This window comes from Mycteria americana, chromosome 1, assembly GCF_035582795.1.
Source record: "Mycteria americana isolate JAX WOST 10 ecotype Jacksonville Zoo and Gardens chromosome 1, USCA_MyAme_1.0, whole genome shotgun sequence".
Taxonomy (NCBI): domain Eukaryota; kingdom Metazoa; phylum Chordata; class Aves; order Ciconiiformes; family Ciconiidae; genus Mycteria; species Mycteria americana.
In genome coordinates, this window is record NC_134365.1 from 59,421,722 (window position 1) to 59,449,194 (window position 27,473).

Below are 27,473 nucleotides of genomic sequence, written 5' to 3' on the forward strand. Positions count from 1 at the left end.
GTTTGCACAAAATCACCGTCGAGACTGGCACCAACTCTCCCTCTTGTGGACATTCCCCTATATTTTGTGTAATGTCTGGTAGCTGCCGGTGCTGCTAGCAGCCTTGAACCTCTGATGGTTGTATCGTAAGCTGTAATGAGATGGTTGGATGTGATGGTTCATAATAACTCCTGTGTTAAATATCCCTGTGAATTAGGCCAAGAGAGCGGGCTGATCTGCAGAGCCGGCACCTGATCTGCAGAGCCGGCACCTCGTCTGCTAGGCTCATCATTCAGCAGACGAGGAGCACATCTCTGTCCATGAAGTGAACCACCTGAAAGCAGGACCCATAGTCCTGAAAAGGGAGCAGATATTGAATCAATGACTTCCCATGCTCACTGCTCGCGGGTCAGACTGGCCAGGACTTCGCTTTCCTGCTCTCCTCCCATGTTGCTCAGGTCAGCCCTTTTTTTTAAAAAAAAAAAAAAAAAGAACCAAAATCACTTGCCCATGTTTCCACTTGAATTTCCATCTGGACTCTTGCCCTGACCCCAAAGACTCCCTTTCAGCCCAGGTTATGCTCAGTGGGTGAGACTTTTGAAATGCCTGGGTTTTTTCCCACAAAAGGTCTACCTGCTTTTTCTGGTCTATCTGCAGTCCCATTTCTTCTCCCGACTGTTTGATCTCTGGTCCCAACATTGTCCCTTGCCTGATTTTTTTTATGATTTGGACTCTCTCTGCCCCAATAAACAGATGAGGCCAGGTCTGTCCTGCTGCGGGGGCTGACGCACCTCACTCGGCTCTATGAGCTGCAGGTCTGCAAGAGCAGCAGATAAACACTAGCCTTTTGCTCAGGAGCATTATAAACGCCGTGTAATTTGGCCCTATCTGTAAACTGATAGATAGACAGAAAATTAATGCCAAAACCTGGAGAAGGAGCATGGATTTGCTTAGAGCAGAGCGGGACCACATGCGGCGAGATCTCTGCTGCAGCTGACAGGGAAGGAAATAAAAGGACCACAGGCTAAGATAAGCAATGTCCAGGCAGATGCTGCCACAGACCAGCTGGATACGACCAGCTGAGCCACCAGCACTGGAGTGCTTCTTGGAAGGAGGAAGATCACAAAATAAAAACACGGTGGGTGTCTGGGGAACTTGCAATTAAAAAGGCGCTAGAGGTGGGAGCCCTGCACAGTACAGAGACCTTCGAGGGTAATGGAGCTTCATTTTTATTGGGTTTTTTTTTGAATGGGCATGCCTTGAAGTCATTTGTGAATGGTTAGAAAGCGATTAGCAGATTTTTGTCTTTGAGCATTGGTTAATCTGTTGCAGAGTCACCAAGTCAGCAGGTTGTTTTTAACAATTTGACCTAGTAAGGCTGCAGCCATGTCTGAAATATGTTTTGGGGAGCATGTATAAGAGGATTAAAAGATTATAAACTCATGCAGAATTCTGCCTAAGGCTGTTAAACACAAGCATGCAAATATAACCTTGGGAAGTCCTTTACCCTCTAGTTGCTGTGATGGAGCAGGACTATACCTGTTTCTTACACTTTTTCTGGGCATCTGCCTCTGGATGCTGTTGAGGGAAGAGGCTAGATGAGCTTCTAGCTGTCCATGAATCCTGTGTACATAAGATGCTTACAGGTACATAAGATGCTTAAAGGTGAGCTTTCCAAAGGTGACCAGCCTGGGACATCCGTATATGCAACCCTAGAACCCAAACAGCCGAGAGGGCTAGCCAGGCTGAGCATTTGGCAGGGATGCTGTGTTATACTTGTGCTGCTACCGAAGCAATTGCAGGACCAGGATTCTCAGCGTCGGTGAGATCTTCCAGTACTTGTTTTTTTGGGCCAGTATCTTGCAGCCAGTATCAAGCACCACCGCTGTGGTTGTCTTGCCAGCGGGACCCTAAAGTGGACAAGATAAAAGATCTGATTGCAAGCACAACAATGAAAATGAGATGAAATTGCAAGAATGACAATAATGGGAAAGAGATGGAGAAAAGAGACCCCATCCCAAATTCAGTGGTAAATGCTCTGCTTGGGCAGCCAGGCCACCAGTGCTGTGCTTAGGGTGCTCACTGCCACCCGGTGTTGATCTGCTTGAAGAAAACATTTATTTTTTGCCAAGTATTTTTTGCAGAGAGATCAGTTTCCCTGCAGGCATTCCTCATAAGACCGGCGGATTGCAGAAAGCACTACTGGATTTGGGACTGCTGAAATTGGTGCTGCTTCTCAGAAGAGAAAAAGACCTGGTTGTCCCTCTCCTCCCTAAGGGAACACTTGGCGCTGGAATGATAATGCAAAACGAGACCGTGAACTTTGAAAAGGGCCAACCGCAGCTGGAAGCGAGAACCTGTTGGAGCTCATTAAAAGGCAAGTGTAAACATCAATACAAACGAGGGGTAGATCTTGGCTTCCCCACGGGCTCTTATCTTGCAGAAGCTCTGTGCTTTGTGGATGAGAGGCTGTTTTGCAGGCAAAGGGAATAAAAAAGTGTGTCCGTTTCATCGCCTTTCACCCCACGAAACTCAGGCGAAGGGAAACCCTAATTTGCGTGTGCTGTGCCACTGCTAGACAATGCTGCCCGGGGTTTTGGAGGACGGCTTGATGGGTGTTTCTTTTACAAGCGACGCCTACGTAAGTAGCTCTGCCTCCCCTTCCCCCCCCCGCCAGCATGTGCTGGTCCGGCTACGTGACAAACCAGGCCACAGAACTGATCTGGCTTTGAAATAAACTCGCCAAAAGATAAATGCAGTTACTTTAAACCCACATCAGTTCCTTGATCCAGTTCATTTCAAGCCCTCATGAAGAGCTGCGCAAGCATCATGGGATGGGGGAGGCTCTGCTGGCATTGCCTCCAAATCCAAGTTAAAAACATGCACAGGCTCATATTAAGTGCTGGTGCCTCAAGGGCTACTTGGCTGCCCACTGGCGCTGGGCAAGTCAGGTTGCATCTGTATCACCCAATTTTACCATGCAGTGATGGGCTCTCCCACCCCTTTTTGGGAGCATGAGAGCCCACAGCTGAGCTGTGCACTGTGCATTGTGGCCTGGTTAATTCCTCTTCCTCGAGGAGCAGCTCAGATGTGAAGAAGTTTTCATTGTGGAGAGAGTTTAACCAGCAGCCAGGCACTGCCAGCTCTCTGCAGACTCTGGGCATGCGTGTACCTGTGTCCCAAGGAAGGGTGGGCTGCAGAAAGGGTGCTTGTTTGCATGGTGGCTCAGCTTTATCACCTCCGATGCTGCTCTTGCTCTGGTCTTGGCCATGCTGCAATTGCTGCTGCCTTTGCAGGTGCACGAACCCCTCTCCAGCAGCACTCAGCCATGCCCAAAGTGCGCCCTGCACTCTCGCAGGGCAAGGAACCTTGCAAATTGCCCCTGGCACCCATATTCCCAAGGCTCCATGAGGAGGGGGATGAGGACCCTGCCTCGTGTAAGGCATGGTGTGGGAACAGCCACCCCCTCCAGCTGCCTGGGTTTCAGCCTAATCTGATCATGAAATCCCAGCCTTGGCCACACTGCAAGCATCTCTGTTACAGCTTCCTACGCGCAGCTCTGAGCTACAGAGTTCAGGGTGTCAGGCAGACATACAATACTGCATGCATGCTGATTGCTTCACTTTTTTTTTTTGCCTATGTGTGTTTTTGTGGCCCTTGCCTTTTCCAGTTGTCCCTTGGCAGGCTCTAACTATGGTATTTTGTTGGTGGTGAGGGATGAAGGAGGAATTCCCCTCTCGCTTTATTATTTCAGCAAGTAATACACAAATCCCTGTGTGCCATTATGGTGTTATGAAGTTTAATCCACCTGAAGGGACTGCTGTATGCCACATTTCCTTCATGTCTTCCCACTGACCTCTAGAGATCTCCAGGGTCTCGCTGGTATAATCTGTGTTCTTACCTCCAAAAAATAATTTCCTCCCTTTGTTCCTGGGATGGGCAAGGCTTTAAAAACTGCCTGTTGTTTTCTAATCATACTCCTCCTTCCTTTGACTGCACTCACAGTTTCCCACAGAAATCTTCAGTCCTTTTGTGCTCTCATTTCCCAGCCCTTCACAGGAGGTTTGCGTCCCCAGAGAGAGCCCATGCAGCCTCGGAGACAGCCTCAGCTTCTATATTGGAGCCTAAATACTCTGGTCCTGGACTGCCCTGCTGCTTTCTTGCTTGTTCTCCCACTGAATCCAAATACTGGCCTGCAATAAGTGTCCTGCTTATCCTAGATAAATGTTTTGTCCAGGTGCTGTGCAGTGTCACGTACACCATGCAATGCCTAGATGATTGCACGGGAGCTGTGGGTCATGCCTGCGTTATCCAGTATACCTTCTGGGGAAAGAAAATGACTGAGTCATACAGTGGCCTATCTGATAGTCACCAAAGGCTGGATACTGTGAGCATTGAAGCGAACGTAAAGCTACCTCTGACTTTATGGTACAGGGCCTGACCCCTGAAGGAATCCATGCCGCGATACTGATAAGTACATAGCACAGCTCTGCAAACCTGCAGCCCAAATCTTGTCCTGATGCTGAAATCTCCTCCTTGTAATCTTCCTCTTCCTTTTAAGCAAGTGGCTCAGGTCACCTCTCAGCTGCTGAAATCTGTCAGCGTGCAGGAGCCCTGCCTGGAGGCACTGCTAAGAATAGTGTTTAAGAGCGAGGGGAAGAGAGGAGTGAGCCTGGAAGGGATTTGGCCACTGCCACCACCAGTTAGACTCCACCTTGTTTCCTACAAGCAGCTGAGGCTGTGCAATGTGTGCAGCTTCATATGGTGCTCTTATCTGACAGTCTTCTGATCCTCTGAATACTGAAGCCAACAGCAGAGCTGCAGTAAACCCAATGCTCTTTGCCTTGCTATGGCTATAAGATCCCGTTACTATTGCCCTTACCTCTCCGGCTAACGCTGTTGGGAGCACGGGGTCTCACCTGTCTACCTGCACGGACTGAGCTGCAGGCTCCTAAAACAAAGTGCAAACGAATCTCTTAGCAGCAGCCGTGTATCAGCAAAATGCCATAGAAACCACAGCTGCGTTACGGAGGGCCTTTTCCCTGACATTATGCAATAGGTAATTATGTAAGTTGGAGTTATATAATATTCCCGGCTTTTTCGGAGCGCCAGCCTCCCCCCGACCGCTCCCCTGGCAGAGCAGTGTGTACCACGCTTACGTCACGCCGTGTTTTATACAAACAGGGTCAGGGCAGAGCTGGGGCCGTCGCCGCTCCCAGCCGCAGGCCCCTCAGCTTCTCTCAGGGTTTTTTTTAAATTGTATTGCGGGGGAAAAGGCTCATTTGAAAGAAAAAAGTATTCAGTCAAAAAAAATCTGGTTGCTGTGTAATAGTTTGGGTTGTTTTTTGAGGAAAACAGACTGGTTTTGGGAGCATCCCTCTCTCCTCCTTGCTTCAAAGTTTATTTCACAAACTTACTTCAAATGAAAAGAATGTCTATGCCAAATTTTTTTGGGGTACGCATCTCCCGACTTGCAGCAGGTCTGGCTGCAGAGAAGATGGGGCTAGAAATCATTGGTGATTTGTTATATTAACTGCCAAGGCAATGTGGGGGACTGCTGGGCTCTCTGATGTTCATTTTACAGGCCAGGGCTGAATTTTCTCTCTTCACAACAGCAATACTCTAAGAAAAAAATTGAATGTGGCCAGACTTGGAGCTGGTCCCTCCCTGTGGCTGGTGTGTGATTCCTACCATGCCTCCCAGCTCTGTCCAGGCGGCTGCACCCCGTATTAATAACCACCAAACAGCTGGTGTTTCTAAAACCATACCCAAGAACCAGTCCTTGCTCTTTCACTGGTGCTGTCTGTGGGCTCGAGCAAGTTGTAGAACTTCTTTATTCTCTCATAAATGGGGAAAACAAGCGGCTTGTGCATTCACGGGATTGCGGCATGGTCTAAATTCATTAATGCCTGTAGAAAGGTTTGCCGTCTGTTGAAGGAGGAGCCATGCAGAGGTGAGATTGCATCCACCGTTTTGGCAGAAACAGCTCTTCCCCTGCCTGCTGTGCCCATTAGATGGGGGGACCATTCCTAAGCACCTTTTGCTGACATTTTCGGGTAGAACCAGCCCCACGCAGCCCCTAGGACAGCCTTCCTCCTCAGCAGTGCCCTGAGGCTTGGCTGTGGCTCTGCTGCTGTCCCATGGGATCTTACTCTGCTCCGGTCCCACCACCCTGTCCCCTCTCCAGTGGTCAAGGCTGGGGGGAAGGAGCAGCATCCTCCCCATGGCAGCGACCTGCTGCAAGGCTGGGGGCAAGCAAAGCCAGCTGGCCATGCCAGGGCCCTGCCACCCCGACACGGGCCCTTTCCGAAGAAAACAGGCCTTCTCGATGTCCCGTGCTGAAAACGAACCCCTTACAAAAGTTCTGCCATCTGCCACCCAACCGCAGCAAGAGCCCTGTGGTGCTGCCGGCACGGGGATGCCGCAGTCCTGCGTGTCCTGGCGTCCCTCCCCGCCTCCGAAATTTGAGGGCTACGTGTTGCCCACCTCCCCGAGCCTGCAGATCCCTGGTGGGGGCTTGGACGTGGCCTCCAGTCCCCGTGGCTCTGTCGCCCGTGGCCACTAGATGGTAGCAAGCCCTGGCCGACGGAGCCGGGCTGCTGCGGCACCTCCCGCCCGGGCAGAGGGAGCCCCAGGCGGGTACCCGCGCCGGGTGGCCGCCGTCCACCCGGGGGACTTTGCAACAGCACCCGCATCACGCCAGCGATGCACCCCAAAATGCGACCGAAAATATTAACGATACGTTTTATGCTCGTTTAGTGAGGGCACCTTACGTGTGGGTGCAGGCGCTGTGGGGTGGCTGGCCCTGTTTGAAGTAGGTTATTCAATCACCCGTTAAAGGGGGCAGCCGATATGTTGGCTCTCTGTAGTTTGCATTTATCGAGATGATTATGCAAGTGATAGATTTTGCCCCAAGGGGGAGAGGAGAGGCCTGTAGATACTAAAATGTTATGTCCTTTTCGCGGCTGCAGGGTTGAGGCGCAGTCTGGTGCGCTGTAAAGCTTTTAGTATTTCTGTAGACTATTTATTTAAGCTCTAGGGAGAAGAGCTTATTATTTCATTTCATTATTACTTCACTTGTAAAAAAAAGCAATATGGAATCCCATACTCTTTTTAAGCCTTCTGACCGTTTAACATTAATGTCCGTACCGAGAGTGTTGGCTTCCCAGCCCTGGGGAAAGCTACAGAGAGCAGAGAGTCAACCAGCTTCAAATGAAGTTATTATGGCCGCTGAGTAGTTTCAGCTTGGGGAATATGACAGAGCTCGGTGCATAAGCAGCAGCCTCTCATGTACCAGGAGCACATTTCTGTCGTGCCTGAAATGCGTGTAAAACAGTAAGGTCAGTATTCAGGATCCTACCCAAGGCCGAGCCTGGGATGGTGGAAATGCTTGTTTACTGCTGTAAGTACTTGGGGAGCGAGGCTGCAGGTATGTGATCTCTGCTGTCTCAGCCCTGCGCTGCGGAGAACAACATGAGGAATGAGCTGGAGGCGTCCTAAGCTCTCTTCCATCAGTTTAGCTTAGTTTGGGTAATTGGTAGTGGTCTGGTGTTTGCGCAGGTAAATCAGGATGAAATCTTGGCCTTGAAGTGTTTAGGATGTGGATTTTTGGATGTGAAGCAAACTGGTACATAGAGGAGAGAGAAGGGGAGCATTGCAGGGTCACAGGTTGACTTGGCTGACAGAGGCTTGCAACACGTAATGGCCAAAATTCCCTTACCTCTAGGCTTAGACACCAGCCGACACCTCCATTTGGCTTTTGCCATCCTTCTTACCCAAACTATTCCCCTTAAACCCGTGTATTTCTGAGGAGTGTGAGGCTCTGTGCCTCAGTCCTCCTCACTTCCTTGGCGTGGGCGCTTCTCTCCCCTTGCAAGGCCAGAGCAGGGAGACTGTTCCTGCCGTGCAGAGGGCGGACGGGTGCAGAGGCAGCAACGCACCTCAGGTCCTGCAGCATTGTGGTAGGGAGCGTGGGGTTGCATGTGGTTCTCCTGAGCCCCAAGGCGGGTGTCTTCAGCCCTTGGCTGACATTTCGTGCCTGCCAAGGCCTGCAGTGTGTGCCCCTTTGGAAACATCCAGAGGTAGGTGCATGCTTCTGGACAGCGGCGCTAGCTGGGCTTTGTTATCGGGCTGTGCTCTGACTGCAGTCACCCCCTGGAAGGGATTAATCACCCCGTTGGTGTGCCAGGCTGTTATCAGTCCTGATGGGGCTGGAGGAGGAAGGCTGGGAGGTGTCCCAAAGCATACCCACGTTGTTTGTCAGCCCGGTGGCTTTTCCTCCCGACATTGATATTTGGCTTGACAGAAGTAGCCAGAGACCTTAACCCCTGTCTGGGTGCATGTTGAGTGAAGCCCTGCTGTGTCCTTGTGTCTCTGGCCTGATGCAAATTACCCTTCTGGCTCAGCTGTACGTCTGTTGGCTCTGATATCCAGGCTCAGCCAGTGGCTAATCCTGAGCATTCCCTGGAGAGGCAGGCAGAAGGACCCTGGTGTGCAGGTGTGGGATAACTGGCTCCTATATAGCTTTTATCCCCTTCCTCCCTCCTGCAGAGGCTGGGGACATGCCTGGGCCAATCTGGATATGGTTAGCTCTTGAGGACATGTCTCTTCTAACACTGTGCTCTTCTCTACTAGTAAACAGAGTGCATTACCCCAGGGGAAAAGGGGAGTGAGCTCAGCATGGGAAAGGAAAGGCCTTTGGAGCAATGGAGCTGATGCTACCAGCCATCCTGGTCTCTTCTCCTGCCTGCCCTTAGCAGGCCAGGGGACAGGGAGGTGAGGTGGCCTTGCAGATGACAGTGCTCTTCAGGAATCTCCTGCCATACAGCTTGACACTGTCTCCAGGTCCTTGGGAACCCGGGACAGGCTCCTGGCACTGTGTTTCGGCAGTGCCCTTTCTGTCTAGAGTGGGACATGTGCCAGTCCAATACGAAAAGCAGAAATTATGCCATCAGTGGCACCCACAATAGCACCTGACCCGAAATAGCTTCCTAGAAAAAAATAGGGAGGCTGATTAAGTTAGACAAGCCTGAATGAGAGCAAGAGGTCCAGCTGACGATTGACAGGTGTAGGTCTGTGAGCAGGGGCTATAAATCCTGTGGGTGAGCTCTCTATCCACCCTTTGGGGAAAGGCAAACGGCTGCAGGGAGCACTCGGGACCTGCCTTCAGTGAACCATGGGGCTCAGTGATCAGGAATGGCAGAAGGTCCTGACCATCTGGGGAAAGGTGGAGTCTGACCTCCCTGGCCATGGGCATGAAGTTTTAATGAGGTAGGCAAGAGGGTTTGGTCTTAAGAGTAAAGCTGAGAGCTTTTGATGAGAGACCAAGGAAGTCTGGGGGCTTGTGTTTGGCAGTGTTTATGTCAACAGGCTGTTTTCTTTGTTGTAGGGTGATGGTTTTTCCATTGCTATGGTTTCTGGGTTAAAAATTACTCATTGTGTAAAGTGGCTGTGGTTCTGTCTCTCCGTCTGCCTATGGGTGCAGGAGTGGACCACTGCTGCTTTCAAAAGATGGTGGGACTTTGTCACTCCCTCTGCCCGACCTGTTGGCAAAGCTCTGCTTCAGTTCCTCATTTCCCAAGCACTGTGGCGAGAAATGCTGGAGTGAATTGTATATCCTGGGCCTTCAGATGCTCTGCAGCAAGGATGCAGGGGGGCAGAGAAAGAGAGGAGAGGAAAATCACCTCTGTGACAATTTTCTCAGAATCTCTGATTTCAGTAAAATTAACTGTGAATTACCTTGGTGTTTCTCTCTCCCCACCTTAGTCTCACCTGGCAGACCCCTGCCCATCTTGCTTTTTGGCCAGAAATCTGGGTGGTAACACGTCCACTTCCTGATGATGGATTTGAGGTCTGGGTGTGAAACGAGGCATATCCTTCCCCCTGCTTCCCCCCTCCGTGATTCTGGGGTCAGAGTGGGAGCGCTTGCGAGGTCTCCATCTGAGAGGACCCCTGCCCCCATGCTGTCCTTGTGGTCCTGGCCCCCCGAGAGGGGAACACCCCAGGCACCAGCAGCAAGTCACAGAAGTGCAACCTGGAAGGGACCCCAGGGCTGTGGAGCAGGAAACGACATTGGGTGGGCATTGGATCCTAGCCTGTCCTTAAAGACCAGCAGGGATGGAGACTTTGAGGAGACTCTCCGGATCTCCCCCTCAGCCTGTGCTCAGTATGATGTGCTGGAAGGGTACGGATGCTGCGGAGAGCAGTGGGGATGTGGCACTCACTTGCGGGATTTCCTAGCTTAAACATGGCTAAAGGAAGGAGCCCATGCCATCAGGCAAATCCACTGTCCATTCAAAGCTTTTTCAAAGATGAGCCAAAGCAGGGGACTGTTTTATTTACCTTCTTCCTCATGGCCCAGTTCAGCTGCCATTTGAAGTGGAGGGAGGCATAGGGGCAGCCAGGTGACAATGTGATGGGCTCTCCGCTGATGCAGTCCAGAGCAGGCATGCTGGAGGGGTAGCAGGAACGTGAGCCCTCCCCACCAGTCCACCTCTGTGATGTGGCTACTTTGGCTCTGAAACTGCCACAAGACAGTAAAAGCAGTTTCCAATGGAAAAGGTAATACCATTTTTCTTACAGGTATCGTAGGGCATTAAATGACACCCCACTTCTCTGTGACTTTGTGCTCCCCAGCCAACCCAGGTTGTTTCTTGTTCCTTCAAGGGGTTTTTGAGGGAGGAGAGAGGCAGGGGAAGCCCAGCAGATCTCTCTTAGTTTAGAAATGTGTCCAAGTGTGCATTGTTAAAGACTTCTTAGGTAGATGTCATATCCTGGGAATATGTTTAGAAAACACTGATTCAACTGGAAGTTTTCCAAAGGAAACAAAATAAAATACTCAGAAGAATTTTCAAGAGTCTTGGGAGTATGTCATCTTTGGCAGACATGATTCAGCCATAGCCAGACACGATGGAGGGAGATTTTTAGAAATAACTCCATCTCATTTTAGGGTGCAAGGCTTTTTCATGTCCCTGGGTGGGACACGACCTGTGCCATAGACAGATACAGGAAAAAAGGAAAGGCTGACGGTGGTGTGCTCAGCACCTGGTAGAGTACAGAAATCCTTTGGAGACCTTTGAAATGAAATGCTGGCAAAGACTGGTCATTCACTTACGTAATGTTTTTGCTGCAGAACAGCTTGTGTTTTCTATGTGCTCGAGGTATTTGTTGGTATAGTTTAACCTGTACTTACATCATACAGTGGACAGCCTGGCCCTCATGGCAACGTAATTAGGAGGAATGTCCAGTTCTAGATGGAATGCAAGCCCCGGTAGTCCCAGCACCAGCACCCTCCCCAGGGCAGAGCAAGCTTGCAACCACTGTACCATGAGAGGGAGGCTGGTTTCATGGCTGAGGTCCTGGGCTGGAGTGCCACACACTGCTGCAGGTAACTTGGGTGAGCCACTTCACAGATGTGAGCTGTAAGGTCCGGGCTGTAAGGACAGACATTGCTTTTGCTGGTGCTTCAACTAGTTGGATTATGCCCATCAGAGGGTGTAATACCTGTAAATAAACTTGTGCAAGGGAGCTGATGTGTCTCAACACCTAATTATTAGACTGCTCCTAATAATCAGGACAGGCAGTATCCCCTTTTCACCTTGACTCCAGGACTCTGGCAGGGAAAAGAGTGAAATTTCCTACTAGTTTGGTTGCCAGTGGTGTCTGCAAACTGTCTCCTAGGAAAAGAGGCAGGGAGGAAGCAGGGGGGACAACACTACCCTGTCTTTTAGCTACCCTTCCACCTTCTTGTTTTCATTTCCATTTCGGGATCAGAGTGCCTATGTATAGCACTGCATGGCATGGCACCAGCATGCCTAAAGGCCCCGCACTCTTGTTACCCACTTGCTCCCAAGGACTCTCTGAGGTGCCGCGGCTCCTGATGGAAGAACCACACTGCTGGCAGCTGGGCTGAGCTGGGGGTGGAAAAAAGGGCAGGAACCAAATTCCTCCGTGTCTGCAATCATAGGGTGGGAGCACAGTAAGCTCTCCCATCCAGCTGATGTTCAAGAACAATTGAGCCCCAGATGTGAGGGACCTGAGGCTGGGGGCTGCTCCCATTTTTTTGTGTATGAGAAGCCTCTAAAACTCTCCTTTCCTGATCAGTGCAGAGATGGGCTGGGAAGAGGGTCCTAGTGAGAGCCAGGGGTCTACAGGTTGGCTCCTCAGCAATAGTAAGTCAATGAAGATAGGTAGTTTTGTTTGGTTTTGTTTTTCCTTCAGATGAATGCAAGAACTCACCTCTCAGTATCACGACCAGCCTTGGCTCTTGTCTCTATCTTAATACAGTTGACGTGTCCCAGGGGACTGGTGCCAAAGAGTTAGCAGAGCTATATAAAAAAATATGGACACTTGCTCTGTCGCTCTAGTTGGACATGTTTAGGGCAGTGTCTCTGTCACAGCCAGAGGGAATGGAAAAAGACAGCGGTGATCATGTTAGGACATGTGTAAGAGGATGGGATTAAAGTAGATACAATACTCAAAGAGAGGTATGTCAGGAGCTTCTGCTCTCCAAAGACAAGAGGCTTTTTATTGTTTGTTAATGATAAAAAGCAGCCTGTACAAAATAAATAAAAAGGAAACTTCTGCACACAGAGTGTCATCAGGTTGTGGAACAACCTACCAGAGGAAGGATGAAAAACACTTAAACCAAATTCAGAGTAGGGTCAGATGCGTTCCTGGCTTATATACATGCTAAAAAGAGTGATTGTGAATGGTGGTAATTTGGAAAGGATCTAAAGTGTCAGAGTTCCCAGGTTAAAGTAGCCTCTACTAGCAGGGACTAGCTAAGAGCTTTCTTTGGGGAGGGAAGCGGGTTATCACACCTTTGCCTGTCTATATACTCTGAAATACTGGCGCAGCTGGACCTCAGCTCTGGTCTGGATGACAGCTCTCTCAAGTCTCACAAGTCCCTCTCCTTCTGTCCACAGACTCTTTCGGGACCACCCTGAGACCTTGGATCGCTTTGAAAGGTTCAAAGGCCTGAAGACCCCTGATCAGATGAAGGGCTCTGAAGACCTGAAAAAACACGGAGTTACTGTCCTTACCCAACTGGGCAAAATCCTGAAGCAGAAGGGTAATCATGAGTCAGAGTTGAAGCCCCTGGCTCAAACCCATGCGACCAAGCACAAAATCCCTGTCAAATATCTGGAGGTATGGAAAATCTTGGGGGGCAGGGAATCTTGGTGTCTGATGTGTAGTGAATGTGTGCAAGACAGCTATGTGAGAATTGCGCTTTTATTTCCTGATGGCTAGTTGGGCATCAGTGAGCTCTCCCTCAAGTCCAAGGTCTCTGTGTATAGGCAGGAGGAGGCACAGAAAAGGCTCATGGTATGCGAATGGTATGTGAATATCCAAGTTTAGATTTCCCATTCCAAACACCACATGTCAGTCTAAGCAACCCTTGACAATAATAAACCAGCCCATGCAGCCTCTGCAGGCCTGGGAAACTACATTACATAAGAACTGTCAGTGGCTGAACACAAGGGACGTACAATTTTAGAGTAAGCCCTGGAGGATGCATGGAGGAGACCAAGACCCACAAAACTAAGTGTTGTACAAACACAGGGCATGAATTTTCAGCCTTAATGGTCGAGGCAGACAAAGAGTGGGAAGGGCCACGGTCTACTCAAGGTCATGAAGCAGATCAGCGTCAGAGCTAGGAATAGAGCCCAGTTCTTCTGCCCAGCCCAGGTTCCTTGCAAGCTAGACCTCACTGTCTCTCCGGAAACTGCGGGAAGGGCTACTGAATTAGCTCGGAGATATTTCCAGGCTCTGCAGCCTATTTCTTAGTCTGGCTTTTCTGAAAATAAACCTTGACTGTCCCTTCTGTTTTTCTCTCTCTCTTTCCTTCCTCACAGTTCATTTCTGAAGTCATTATCAAGGTCATTGCTGAAAAACACTCTGCTGACTTTGGGGCTGATTCCCAGGCTGCGATGAAGAAGGCCCTGGAGCTGTTCCGAAATGATATGGCCAGCAAGTACAAGGAGTTCGGTTTCCAGGGTTAGCACATACGCACAGAGGGACACCATGATGGAGGCCTGGCCATGCATCTTAGAGTAGCTTCCCCAGCATTGTTTTGGACATCTTGCAATTGGCCATCCAAGATGTGTGGGAAAGATTTGATGAGAGGCCAAGAGTCACTCCAGGCAGCGTAGAGGCACTCGGAGTGATATCCGTGATAAACTGTTGTTTCCTGGCTTCACATATACAAGAGAAATAATCTGCTTTCTTAGGAAAAATACTGTAAGGGGCTATCTGTGAGCTTCTGCCTATCCCTATCCTCTTTTACTTTCCCCCTCCCCAAAACCCAGTCTCATCTGAGGAGAATGGCATGGCCAGAGATGAAGGGATGTGGAGGACCAAGGGGAGTGTTGAGGAATGTGGTGAATGAGAGCATGAAGGGATGACTCGAATGGTATGAAAGGGATGTCAGGATAGGAAGCAGAGGCACAGTGTCCCATTCCTCCCACAGGTGAGACTGTTAGCAGATTACTGTGGACAGCTTCCAGCACAGTATTACCTTGCTCTGTGGGTGTGAATGCAGCCAGTCAGTCTTCAGGGTCTGCCAGCTTGGAAACTTGCATTAGTTGCTAAACTCATGTTAGCAAAACTATAAAGAGCAGTACTCCCTGCGATCTGTACGTTTCCAGCAGCCGCCGCTATGCATCTGAAGCTCTGTTTCACTGGGAAGTAAAGTATGTGTTTCTCAGAAAATAAAAATTCCTGCACCAGTATCGTGTGTTTGCTCCTGGCTTTAAAGGCACTCCAGAGAGAAGTGGGAGAGATGGAGAAAGTGGAAAGGTGATCTGCATACGTATCCGGCTGCACCACAACCTGTGGTGCCAGTCCATGACTTGAGCAGCACGTGGCATCTGTCTGAGCTGGGGGACTCGAGGCACTTAGATGTCACCACGGGGTCATGACCTGGTTACTGGACTTCACAACACAAAACGGCAGCCTAGAGTCAGCTGGAGCTGAGAGAAATGCTCCCTGACTAAAGGCCATGGCCACTGCTGCACAGGGGGGGACATGGTGAGGGAAGGCCCTTTGCTTATTTACGGGGAGGTAGCACGTGCAAGCGGCCTCGGCTCCCAGCAGCAGCATAGTGTGTCGCTCCCTCCAGGCAATGGAAGGCAGGGCTGCTTAGCCCAGGAGGAAGGTTGCAATGGCAGCATATGCTCTTAAGACCCAAGCTTTGGTCTCCATACCATTTTGCAGTTTTGTTGGGGTGTCTCTGTGGTGCATACTGCACTTGTGTATACAAACATAAATGGGTGTCCCATGGGGGAGCTTAAGAGACAGACACAGAGCAGCAAGGTGCCTACCTCTGCCCATTGCCCTCTCCCCATCCTGGTACCACAGTGAGGTACAAATTACCTGATTTTACTGAAGTGGGGGAGAGGCTGAGGGCCACATTGTGCCTAAGGCTGCCCAAGGGTTAGTCAGAAACGGTTGGAGCCTGAAAAGGGTTTTTGAGTGCAAAGCTCTGACCTGACACCCAGATTCATAGTGGACTAGCTGACTCTTTGGGAATTGTGTGGTTTCTCTGGCTGGACCTAGTCAGAGGGGCAGTTATATCCCACAGTGAGCACTGGGGTTCTCATTCCCTCCTCTTCCTCCATCCCCATCATCCAGCTCAGGACCTCAGCAGTAGGATGCTGCAGTCTCTTCTGGCATATGCAATCAAGCTGTCTCCATGCAGAAAGCAAGGTGGATGAGCAGCATGCTGTCTTTCTGTATAATTGCACAGGGACGAGAATGTTCATAGCAGGGTCACATCTTGGCACAGTAGCGGGATGCTACAGAGGCAAGCAGCTGGGTTGTGGCTAGGGGAAATGTGTGTAGTTGACACAGCTGCTCTTTTCTGGTATGGAGAAAGTAATGCACCTCATCTCACAGAGACAGTGTGAGGGCAAGCATGAGAAAGAAAAATGAGGTGCTCAGTATTAGGATGTACTAGCAGGGTCTGGTTCAAAGCACTCCCTGCTACACTGTGTGCAATGGAGACAGAGGAGGAGCCACCAGCTCCCTTAAAAATCAATCCTGAACCAAGCGTGATCTGCTGTGTCTTTGGTCAGGGCAAAGGCCACAAAATTTCAGTGTCTGAAAGGTGAAGGAATTAATTCCTTCCCAGAACAGAGCATCTCTGATTTCTTGCTCTTTACAAATCCTCACTTTACCTCTGGGAGCTTGCTTGGGGTTTCAACCTTTCAGAGAGGGTCACAAAAGCATATGCTGTCACCTAGATGAAGTTACAGCCAGGTGGTCCCTGGCTTAGGCAACTTGCTTCATCTGACTCCAGTCTAGTCTGTCTGACTTTGTGGGGAGGGCAACCTATTTAATTAAGGTCTAGGATTGCCTGTCCAACACAATAAGATTTCCTGCCAGTGGCAACAGGCTCTGCTTTAGGATTAAAAGCTCTGCTATGGCAGCTGCCTCTGTCAGTCTGAGTAGGAGTGGAGTTGTCTCTAGATATTTTTATGTAGGGCAACGTGGTGGAGGAGGGAGGGTTTGCATATATGTTGTGCCTAGCTACTGGTTATTTGGTACCTGGTATAAATGTCAGTCCATTGGGAGCACTGACCCTTCGCTCTGCCTGCCTTACCCCCCTGTGTCAGTGCACTAGGGACCATCCTTAAACCTGTGCTGGTCAGATGTGGGGCCTGATGTAGGTCTTCTGGCTGTGCCTATGGCTGAGTGAAGATGTGCAAGCTGAGATGAACCAGCAAGTTCAGATACCAGTAACAGCGGAGCTATCTCCAGCAGGCTCAGTGGGTTGGGATGCTTGTGGTGAAATCCACGTGTCTTCACCTTTGCTACTTCGGGTACTGAGTATGCCCTTGGCTGCAGTCCTGACATAGTGTAGCAATATATGTAATTCCCACACAGTGAGTCTATAACGCTCCTGCAACAGCCCCTGCTTTAGGGACAAGGGAAGTTTCCTGGAGGAAAAGGGATGGTGGGGAAAGGGTTTTTCAGCTCCATGCTATATTGATTCAGCATCTGTGTTGGAGTCACCCTTTCCACTGTGCTACTAGCACATGTAGCTTTTCTGGTTCATGTATGGGACAAAGTCTCTTAGTGGAGATAAACTATATCAGCGTAAGCCCAGAAATTTTCCTGCCTCCTTTCCAGGAATAGCTTTACATAAGGAGGATGGGTCCCAGGGGCTTTTGCCCAGCCCCCCTCCCCGTTAGCACCATTTGGTGTCACATACACGTTCCTGGTCACACGATGGGATGTGGATTGTGTGGCTGCCAGCCTCCTTGCTCCAGCACGTACACACTGACTATGGCCAGGTCAGGCTTATGGCTGTCCTACACTTTCCATGCACTCCTGCAATTTCTTTGATGCTCATAATGCTGTTTCTGGCCACAAATGGGTTATACACGTGCATCTGCCCTTAGGCTGAAAAACATCCTTGCCGCTTTGCACTCGATATACTGTTGTTCTCCCACTGCTGTGGTTTCCATTGCACGGCAGAGGTCCCCATGGCACCGAGCCAGTGACCTGTCTGCCTTCTCTCGGGCTTCGGTGTCAGACACCGGAGACTCATCAGGGTCTCAGATGCAGGGAGTAGGACCTCGCTTCCCAGGCACTGTGCAAATGAGCCAGTCAGCCCCAGCCAGGGTGCAACAATACTGCAGGCTGTGCTGCCTGTCCCCCATGTCTTTACTTCTGCCTGCTGATCCCGCCTGGCTCAATACACCTGCCAACGTCAAGTGGCATCAAGGAACAAGTGCTGGGGACCATGCTATTAATCCTGTGATCTGTCTCTCGGTCACCTCAGTGGGAGAAAGGGATGGGGCTCCAGTGACTATGTTAAATATTTAGCACATTAGCATGAAGCTTGTGGCATTCTTCATGTTTGCAACTCCCTGCAGGGCTAACGTGAGGAAAAGGCAGGGAAGTTTCCAATCCACATCATAGTCACTGAACAGATATGTCTGGTTTCTGGGTATTGAAGCACAGACAGTGCTTAAAGGGTGTAATGTCTATATGGCACTGTAGTTTAATAAGGAGATTCAAATGCTCACCTATACCACATGTTTTCAGACAAGGATTATTTTTGTCATGATCCCTATGTTTTCTGCCACCTGGCCAAAACCTGTCCTGTATGTTATGCCACTGAGGAAAAGAAACCAGTGGTGGAGCCAGGTATTTCTTTGATGTAGACTTGCTTGCCCAAAACATTTTTTCCAGAAGTCGCACGGCATCAGAGCATGTCCTCCACTTTCCTGGACTCATTCCTCTCAGGTTTGCTCAAGGCTGCATCACTGCTTGTTCAGGCTGCGCAGGGCTTAACAATCAGAGTCTGTGCTGCTTCTCAGGCTGAGCACACACGCACATATGGATATCCATACACAAGCACCATGTTCCCAGCACACATCATCAGCAAAGCCCCTCTGTCCAAATCCTTCAGATTCCTGTGTGCTTGTGTGCTGGTTCTTGATTTCAGAGGATGATATATATTAATTCTCACATCGTGCTTAAATGAAGTGTGGCCATGAAACCAAGTTTTGCTAAGGTCTAAGTAAGTGAGAAGACAGACTGTGCAAGGACACGGCACCTGGAGAGTACTGGTAAGTAGCAGAGTGTTAAATTTCATGAAGGTGTGCTGGCTGAGTCAAGGAAGCCACCTGGAACTACATTAAATTAGAAGAGAAATCCCAATCAGACTCTTTTATCCAACAGATTAATAAATGAGCATTTATGAACATGAAAGAGTCACAACAATGCAGCCTTCCTGACCAGCACATAAATACCTCCCTCCCCTGTGACTGTAGGCACAACAAGCCCATCCCCGAGTCCTGTGACTTCTATGAAATCCTTATCTAAATGTCAGTAAAGGTGACCTTGTGGCTTTTTAAAGCAGTACTTTATAGTCACTTGGCTGCACTGTACCAAAGTCCTTTCCCAGTTTGGCTTTCATCCCCTGTAAATATACAAACAAAACAGGCTGCCTCCACCTTAACCCCCCAGCCCTTTAGAGGCCACTTGTGGTAAGCTATGGCAGAGGCAGCTCTGGGGCTCTGTTGGGCAAGGCACACCCTGGCACAGGGCATACCAGTGTGGCTAGTAGCTGGATGGACAAGGCAATGTGTATTATTTGGGACAAGGAAGGTATTGGAGTCTTGGTCCCTCCCACCATGTCCCAAGAAAAGCACCTTATGCTGAGAGAAACAGCAGTTCGTCACTTGGGTTATGCCCACACAAATGCAAATGCAAGTGCTGCGAGGTCAGTGGGGACAGCCTAGACGTGAGGCTATTCCACTTCATTTAAGGCACTGGCTCGGATACATGTCATGGGGCTGTGGGGCTGGTTTATTGGATTTGCCCAGAGCTGGTGAGAGGAGGCAGTTGCTGGTATGGCTACCCTGCAATCCAGCAGTAGACATGATCCCAAAACAGTTTTCCAGTTAACTCCCTCAGGTATTAAAACTGAGTGCAACACAGATACTCTTGTCCAGGAATTTGTGAATTTACCCAGGATGTAGGGCTGAGAAGGAGGCTGTAGCTATGGTGTTATTGGTATCCAAGAAGGCTACTTTAAAGCTAATACTGGCATGTATATCTTAGCTGCAGCCTTATGTCTGGAGTAGAGCTTAAAGAAAATTATGCCTGTTTCCTGTTTCCCTTCGGCAAGGAAAGCTCGGTATGAATGCAGCTGCTCGGTGCCTGATCTTATTTTAGATCGTCCTTAAAGCAGGTTCAAATGTGCCAGTGACAGAACAGCTTTGGGTGGAAGACCTTCTGGATTATTAGCACTTAATTTGCTATGTCTTCATGCTTAACTTGTGGATCTCCTGTTGCTTCTCAGTGTGTATAAGTAATGGTGCTTTTATTCACTGAAGTTTTTCTGTCTTCTGTCCTCCCCCAACATGTCTATCTGTTTCCTTCTTCAAGTTAAATTCCAGCATCCAAACTCTCACCAAAGGGGTGGAAAATTCCTGGAGCTGATACCCTCACTAAGATCTGGGATTGCTCTGCCCAGGGCTTGCATGACAGCAGGCTTGTGCTCTTGGCTCTTGGTGAGCTTTTGGGTTATCTGGAGAGTTAGCTGATACGGTGTCAAAGTGGGTCTGTATTTTTTCACTCAACTCTCAGCTGGATGAATAGTCTGATGCCCTTTGAGGGATGTAGTATGTCATGGATTAACTGTGAGTTGGTTGGAGAGAAAGGAGAAAAAACATCAGAGTTTTGCCTAAAGCAGCCATACTGTGTCCCTGCAGAGTCTGTGGGAGAGCCAGTGCCGAGCAAAGGGTTTGTACCAGACATGCTCAGACAAGCTCTACAGAGATGGAGGAAAAGCAGGCAGGGCATGCCATGGGCCACGCTTGCAGTTACCCCCCTCTAAGGGCAGATGGATCTGTGGGATCAGTAAGGAAGAATGAAAAATGAAATGTGGGTTGGAAATGGAGGAACAACCGCCTTCCCCCAAAGACTGTTTGCTGCCATCAGTGCCTTCTGAAGAGCAATAGCATTATTCTGACAATCGCTCTGCTGTAACGCGATGGAGGGAGTTTCCTAACATGAGCTGGTAATCTGTGTGCTTTTGTGTGGGAAGAAAGATGGACTTGGAGTTTTCTCATGGTGCTAGCACTATGGATGTGATGCTTTCACAAAGCTGGCCCGTAAATCATGAGAAAGAAACTTTTTGTGCATTTTGGTTTTGCCTTGATAACAGCACGTATTGCTAACCCAGCTAATCCCGCAGCTAATTTCAGCATGTCACGTTTAAGCTGCTGTCCCTATGTCTTTTGCCATGTTCCCTCTACAGCTGAAATGATCCCTGAGTGCATAAAGTAATCATTTTTTTTTCCTTCCAGTTAAAATCCTCTGTCCCAAAATGGAGTTCTTTGTAACAGTCACAAATTGCTAACTCATAACAACAAGAATAATTAGAAAATAATCTTTAACGTATTTCCTACTATGGTTTTTCTAGTTCAGCTATGCTGTAGCTTCCTTGTCTGTTTTAGATCAGAAACTTGTTGACTGTGAGTGTCATCTGGGACAAGCTCTGTTCTTATGTTTAATGGTAATTAAGAACTCTATTTCATCCAGTTTAAAACTCTCAGTCTATAAAATGCACTATCCGAAACAGCACCCTTCTTACAATATGCCTGAGTTATTTGCTATACTGTTTTTACCTTAGACCTTAGTTAGAGACCTATCTGTTCTTTCCATCTGCAGTACTGTGCAATTAGCCCCATTTTACAGAGAGTAAACTGAGGCAGAGCCAGGCACCAGCACATCCGTTGTTTCATGCTTCAGTCATTCAGCTGTCCACTAGGCCAGGCTGCCGACTGCATGACAGAGGATAATTGTGAGCTTCTTGTGTAGGAAGACGTGTGAAGTTGTGCCATCTGCCAGTAAGCAGTTCTTGCTTTGATGTGGTTGCATTTCAGCAGTTGTCAAAGGACATCTGTATGTAGACGTTCAGTTGAAACAGTGATGTGGTGTAAATACCCAAATAGATTACAGATGCTGCATACAAAGCAAAGCAGTGTAAAGACCTTTGGGCTGAACTTGGAATGTAGTGCTCTGGAGATTAATGAACTATGGTATCACTTGGGACACTGCTAATCTTCTCACTTGCAAAGAAAAAGGCCCTAGACTGAGATAATAAAGGACGTAAATAGCTAAAACAGGTTACTGGCAGAAGTCCCTAAATCCAAGTGTATGAACCTCAAATCCTCCTGCGTAATACTTCAGATGCTTACATTTTCATCTGTAACCCCCTCCTTGATTTCTAACGTTCTGCCTCTGCTATGCCCTGATCTTCCACCAGCTTGGGTGAGTCTAAGGCAACTAGTGTTCATCTGCTTAAATTCATTTATAATCCTCAGAAGTGACCTTCCTCTGCCTAATCTGGCAGAAACCAGTCATACTTTGCCTACATGTGACCTCCAAAAAAATGCAGTTCCAGCCACTTCCATCCAAGAGTGTGGTTAGTGAACAAGGTTCAGGTGTATGTCTGTTATCTTGTAGGTCGCTCAGCTCATACTCCTCTGGTCTTTTAAAAATGAGCTGTGCCTTGCAGTCCATTTTGGAAAGGGCTTGCCTTCAGGAGACCAGGTTTGGGTGATGAATCCCTGCCTGACTTGGATGCCTAGGCTCTAAAGGAGTAGACTTTAAAAAAAGAAAAAAACCCAGAGCTGGGTTTCATACTGGCAGTACTTAGATAGCCCTCCCCACTCGAGACATGGCTGTCTGAATCCTTTTTGAACCACCAAACTGTCTAGCGGTGTGCTGGAGCCCTAGGCAAGTAGCTCAGCCTTCATATTCTACACCAGCAACCAGGGCTGTCTGAAAGCCTTCATACACTCTTGAGGCTGTTGCTATCTTGATGGGACCACTCCTTCCCAAAGGGAGCCTCTTTGAAAAGTAAAATGGAGAGAGGAGGGAGAAAAAGATTTCAGTGCCTAGCATTAACTGACATACTGCAAAGCATGAAGGATCTTTTTGGGAACAACAGGCTATGTGAGAGCCTGCTATGTGGTGTTCAGAGAGTTTGGGGTTTTTTTCCTGTGAGCTATGCTTGCAACTTACGCTCTGATGCCATCAACAGTAACATCTGGATATACCCGCACCCAATTCTCTATGGAAGACAGCTAGTGCAACAAGAGAAAGAGAGTTTTCTTTCCTCATTGCTCTGTTTTGAGGATAGCTTGCAGCTGTGCCTGACTGGAAGGAATTTACAGATCTCATGTATGATGGTTGAGAAACATTTCCTCTCCTAACTTCATCGTGTCCATGTTCATACACGTAGCGGCTCATAACTGAGAAGTCTTCAGTACCAATCCTTCTGGCAACATACAGTGGGGAAAAATAGATGGAAACGGAAGCAATGTTTTTTCTTTTCCACCTACAGTCAGGTTGGACATGGACAAATCTCCTGTCTCTCAACACTGCATCCACCTCAGCAGTAAGGGAGTTAATTATATCTGTGAAGAAAAGTGTGTTAGAGCCTCTCAACATTAGAAATAGACGAAAACAGACTAAGTGCTGCAGAGTACCTCATCCTTTCAAGCACTGGTGTTGGTCAGATAAGAGATAATACATACTTGAGAATATATATTGAGAGAGAGAGAGAACCTACATCGCTTGTATCTTGAGGGCAGAGCATCTTAGAAATAAATTTAAGGAATAACCTTTCTCCAGGCGTTTAGTTTCATTCCTGTTGGGAGTACTTAGCTTACAATTAAGTCTGTGATGAGAGAGTGAGTGTGTGTGGGTGTGTGTATGTATGTACAGCACAAAGCCTATAGTTAGTACACAGAACTAAATGTTTTGTTCTGGAGCCCCAAAGGTACACAGCCTTTCAACACTCATTAATTTCAGTGGGTGTGAGGCCTTTCAAAGACCCGGATTCATACAGCAAGTTTTTTGCCACAGGCTTGGGACCACTCATTTCATTCTGCTCATGATGCAGTAGAAACTTGGAAACCAGCTCTACATCTATTCATCAGCTGCAGTATGAGCCCCTTTTATTAGTGCCTTTTGTGGCAATAGCTGTGATCTATTTAAAGTGCTAAGCCTTCAAACTGCAATTCCCTGCAGCAGATGTAGTAGAAGCAGATATCCATGGAAGTGAGTCAAAACGAACTCATCATGTTGCTGCTCAAAGGCCAGGCTCCATCCCAATCAGTGACAGTTACACAACTCCTGCCACGTGAAGATAGGCTTTGGTACCTTCTTTGCTGGTTTGGGACTTGGAGGGAGGCTAGGTTTCCTGGGGAAGTCGTGATGCAATTTATATTCCCTGCTTCATATTTATTCTCTTTCATTTCTCCCCCTTAGAGGGCATTCAAGGAGAAGGAGACACTGCTGTTCTCGTGGCCTAGCTCTGCATCCTCAAAGACGTCATGGCTAAATCCATGTGGCATGACTGCCAGCCTCAGTCCTAAGTTAACAGCAGCAAACATTCTCAACTCAGCAGGTGATCCTTAAACATGAACTTTAAAGCTGCATGGGTGGGTAAGTGTTGCAGGAAACCAGAGGGGCTCAGAGAGATCCTTTTATAGGAGAAACTGCTGAGATGTTTTCAGGTTTTTTTCATTACCAACCATTTTATTTAACTCTTGTCCTCTGCACTAGACTGATTGGTGTCAGGGCTGGCCAAGTGCACGGTTTCTCTGCTTGGACAATAGCCTGGTGGGACACCATGGAGGACTATCAAGAATTCCAGGACTGGCTACAAATTCCTATGTAAACCAAGGCTCATATTCATCAGAGTTTTTCCCTGTTAGGTTGCTCTCATTGGGGTAAGACTGGAGCAAATGGAGAAAAGAGCAAAAGTGGCACTAGGTATGCACTCTGTGGAGGCAGAGTGGTGTCCTTGTGGTGTGTCCTGACCATGTAACGAGTGGTGTCCCTCAAGGGTCCATACTGGGACCAATACTATTTAATATTAATACTATTTAATATTAATGGCATAGATAGTGGGATTGAGTGCATCCGCAGCAAGTTTGTGGATGACACCCAGCTGAGTGGTGCAGTTGATACACTAGTGGGAAGGGATACCATCCAGAGGGACCTTGAAGGCTTCTTAGTGGGCCCATGTGAACCTCACAAAGTTCAACAAGGCCAAGTGCAAGGTCCTGTACCTGGTTTGGGGCAATCCCCAATATCAGTACAGACTGGATGATGAATTGATTGAGAGCTGCACTGCAGAGAAGGACTTGGGGATACCAGTGGATGAAATATTAGATATGAGCCAGCAATGTCCGCCTGCAGCCCAGAGAGCCAACCATATCCTGGGCTGCATCAAAAGAAGCGTGACCAGCAGGTCAAGGGAGGTGATTCTGCCCCTCTACTCCACTCCCATGAGACCCCACCTGAAGTACTGTACCCAGCTCTGGGGTCCCCAGTACAAGAAAGACATGGACTTGTTAGAGTGAGTCCAGAGGAGGGCCATGAAAATGATCAGAGGGCTGGAACAATTCTCCTGTGAAAAAAGTCTGAGAGAGTTGGGGTTGTTTAGCTTGGAGAAGAGAAGGCTCCAGCGAGACCTTATTGCGGCCTTTCAATATATAAAGGGATCTTATAAGAAAGATGGAGAAAGACTTTTTGCCAGGCCCATAGTGACAGGACAAGGGGCAGTGGTTTTAAACTGAAAGAGGGAAGATTTAGATTACATATAAGGAGGAAATTCTTTACTATGAGGGTGGTGAGACACTGGAACAAGTTTCCCAGAGAAGTTGTGGATGCCCCATCATTGGAAGTGTTCAAGGTCAGGCTGGATGGGGGTTTTGAGCAACCTGGTCTAGTGGAAGATGTCCCTGCCCACGGCAAGGGAGTTGGACTAGATGATCTTTAAAAAGTCCCTTCCAACCCAAACCATTCTGTGATTCTATGTCTCCTCTCCCTACTGGCTTGTCATTCTGCTTTTCCACTCTGCCCATCTCATCAGTGCCGGAATGAATGAAATGATCTCACCCTCAAACAGGAAACAAGAAATAAAGTATTTAAGTACCATATGCAGTACTATAAAGTACTGTAGCATCATGGCTGCAGTCTTGTTCCTGGAGGCTGCATACAGACATGGCAGTTACAAGAACAAATACAATTTATGCTTGCTCTGAAGAAGTTCCCAAAAGGCACATCTACCTCATGAATGCACTTTTACATTTCCAAAGGAAAAAAAAATGTGGCTGAGAATGAAATTTTTAAGCCCCTACTTTATGTGTAACAATAGCAGGGTATTTTTGTTTGGAAGAGGTGTGCTACAGGGAAGAGAAAAACCACTTTTTCTCCCAGAGTAGATTCTGTGTCTGGGTTTTGCTAGTCCAAAAGGACTTCTGCTGCATTTTACCAAGCTTTGTGAGGCTAATTCAGGACACATGAGCTCCTGTCAGTATGACATAACCAGACTAAAGAGCCACCTATACTACTCAGGGACAGTTTTTCCCTTGCAGCCATGTTGTTGGTATGTATCATGCCCAGCTAGTTAGCTGTAGAGGGGATCATGCACTTCACAAACAAATGGTGATCGTCATGGGCGGCTCAGAGGGGAAGGCTGAGATCACATGATACCAAGTTTTGCTCCACTCCTTGAGTTACAGACTGTTGTCTCCTAAGAAAAGTCTTTTTTATGTAGTAATTAATGCAAAGCCCCAGTACAGCCTAAACCAGTTGTCATGATTTCACTTGTTTATTTGGGGTTTTTCCTGATATACGTCTGAATAATTGGGATTTGGCCTGTGACAGAGACAGGGATGGGAAACATGTTTGCCCACCCAGGCTGCAGAGAAAGATTATGAATGATGTACCAAACATTAGTCAAGTAGCAGTTTGAGTCACACCTGGTACCACAGCTGACTCAAGAAGCAGTCCTCTGGGGAACTGAGCAAGGAAAAATGAAAAGAAAAAAAAGAAAAAAGGAAGAGCTTTAACTAGTGACTAGTTCTAGTTCATCTTTCTTCTCTTTATTTCCTTAGGATGTTGTCGATTGCATTATTGGAGGAGATACTGTTTGACCCAAGTACAAGGGACTTCTTCCTCCCAACCTCCCAGTAAATCCTAAAGTTCTTTTCAAACCAAGACAGCTATTAAGCTGGGACTCCTGGTTCAGACTCTTTCTCCCACTCAGATAACTGTCACTGCCCAATGTCCCAGGTGTGAGCCAGCTGCTCACACAGCAACATCTAGCCAGATGTTGGACATCTGTTTAGACACTGGAATGAGAATTGGGGTGAGGGGAAGGACATTTGCATCTTCAGGTTCAACCTGCTTCTTGACCACAAACATAGCAATGGACTATGTCAGTTCCACATTCAGATGACTGACTTCATAATTTCATTATACAGCATCTTTCCTAGCCTTCCACAAGACATTGTTTGTCTGAACAGAAAAGAAAAGATGTCCTTTCTTAATGAAGGGCTTTCAATCTGTTTGAGGTATTACATTTATAATTGGTGGAGGGTTGACAGTGTGTTTGGACAAAGCACAAGACACCAAAGCCAAAGACAAACAGTCCCTGTTCCACAGAGACCTAGAAAACCTTGCTGAGCCGGCTTTTTCTTGCCAGTGAGGGTTGCACCATGACCATTTCCCAATAGCGTAAAAGTAATCTGCTAGTAATGTTACAGGGGCTTCACTCCACATGAATGTGAAAAAAATGAGATGAGCATGACTGTCATTCCTTAAGCTATCTGCCCACTTTCTGCTGGAGGTTCATCTTTGCATTGACATAACTGTGCGGTTTTGTAGATCAACTTCTAATGTTCCTCAAGAAAAGCTGTGTGTAAGCATAGCCTGCCTGAAATGCAGTTGTTGACACCTGCTGTTTCTCTTCTAGGTGTAACCTGCTCCAGGAAAGGCCATTCACTTCAACAAAAAACAGACTTTGGCTCATTTGCTTCCAAATGCTACGTCCTGTTGAACAAGGTAATGTGTCATTATTTCATTACATGACCTCATACACTCAACACAGCTTTAAACTGTACAGAAGCAACACCAGCTAGACACAAAATACACTCAAATTGATCTAC

The 27,473-nt window shown here is 48.1% G+C and overlaps 1 protein-coding gene across 5 annotated transcripts; it reads left to right on the plus strand.

Annotated features, from left to right (window-relative positions):
- Nucleotides 1–267: 267 nt before the first annotated feature.
- Nucleotides 268–27,473, plus strand: MB (myoglobin). 5 transcript variants are annotated; one of them, XM_075491691.1, is made up of 5 exons: nt 268–437; nt 882–2,356; nt 12,906–13,128; nt 23,782–23,920; nt 27,281–27,473. In XM_075491691.1, exons 3-5 carry the CDS (start codon nt 12,976–12,978, stop codon nt 27,394–27,396), a joined length of 408 nt encoding a protein of 135 aa, XP_075347806.1. In that variant the 5' UTR covers nt 268–437; nt 882–2,356; nt 12,906–12,975; the 3' UTR covers nt 27,397–27,473. The 5 variants fall into 5 exon arrangements, with proteins under 5 accessions (XP_075347806.1, XP_075347808.1, XP_075347807.1 ...); XM_075491693.1 differs by having other exon boundaries at nt 2,124–2,356; XM_075491692.1 differs by lacking the exon at nt 268–437 and having other exon boundaries at nt 651–1,117; nt 2,124–2,356.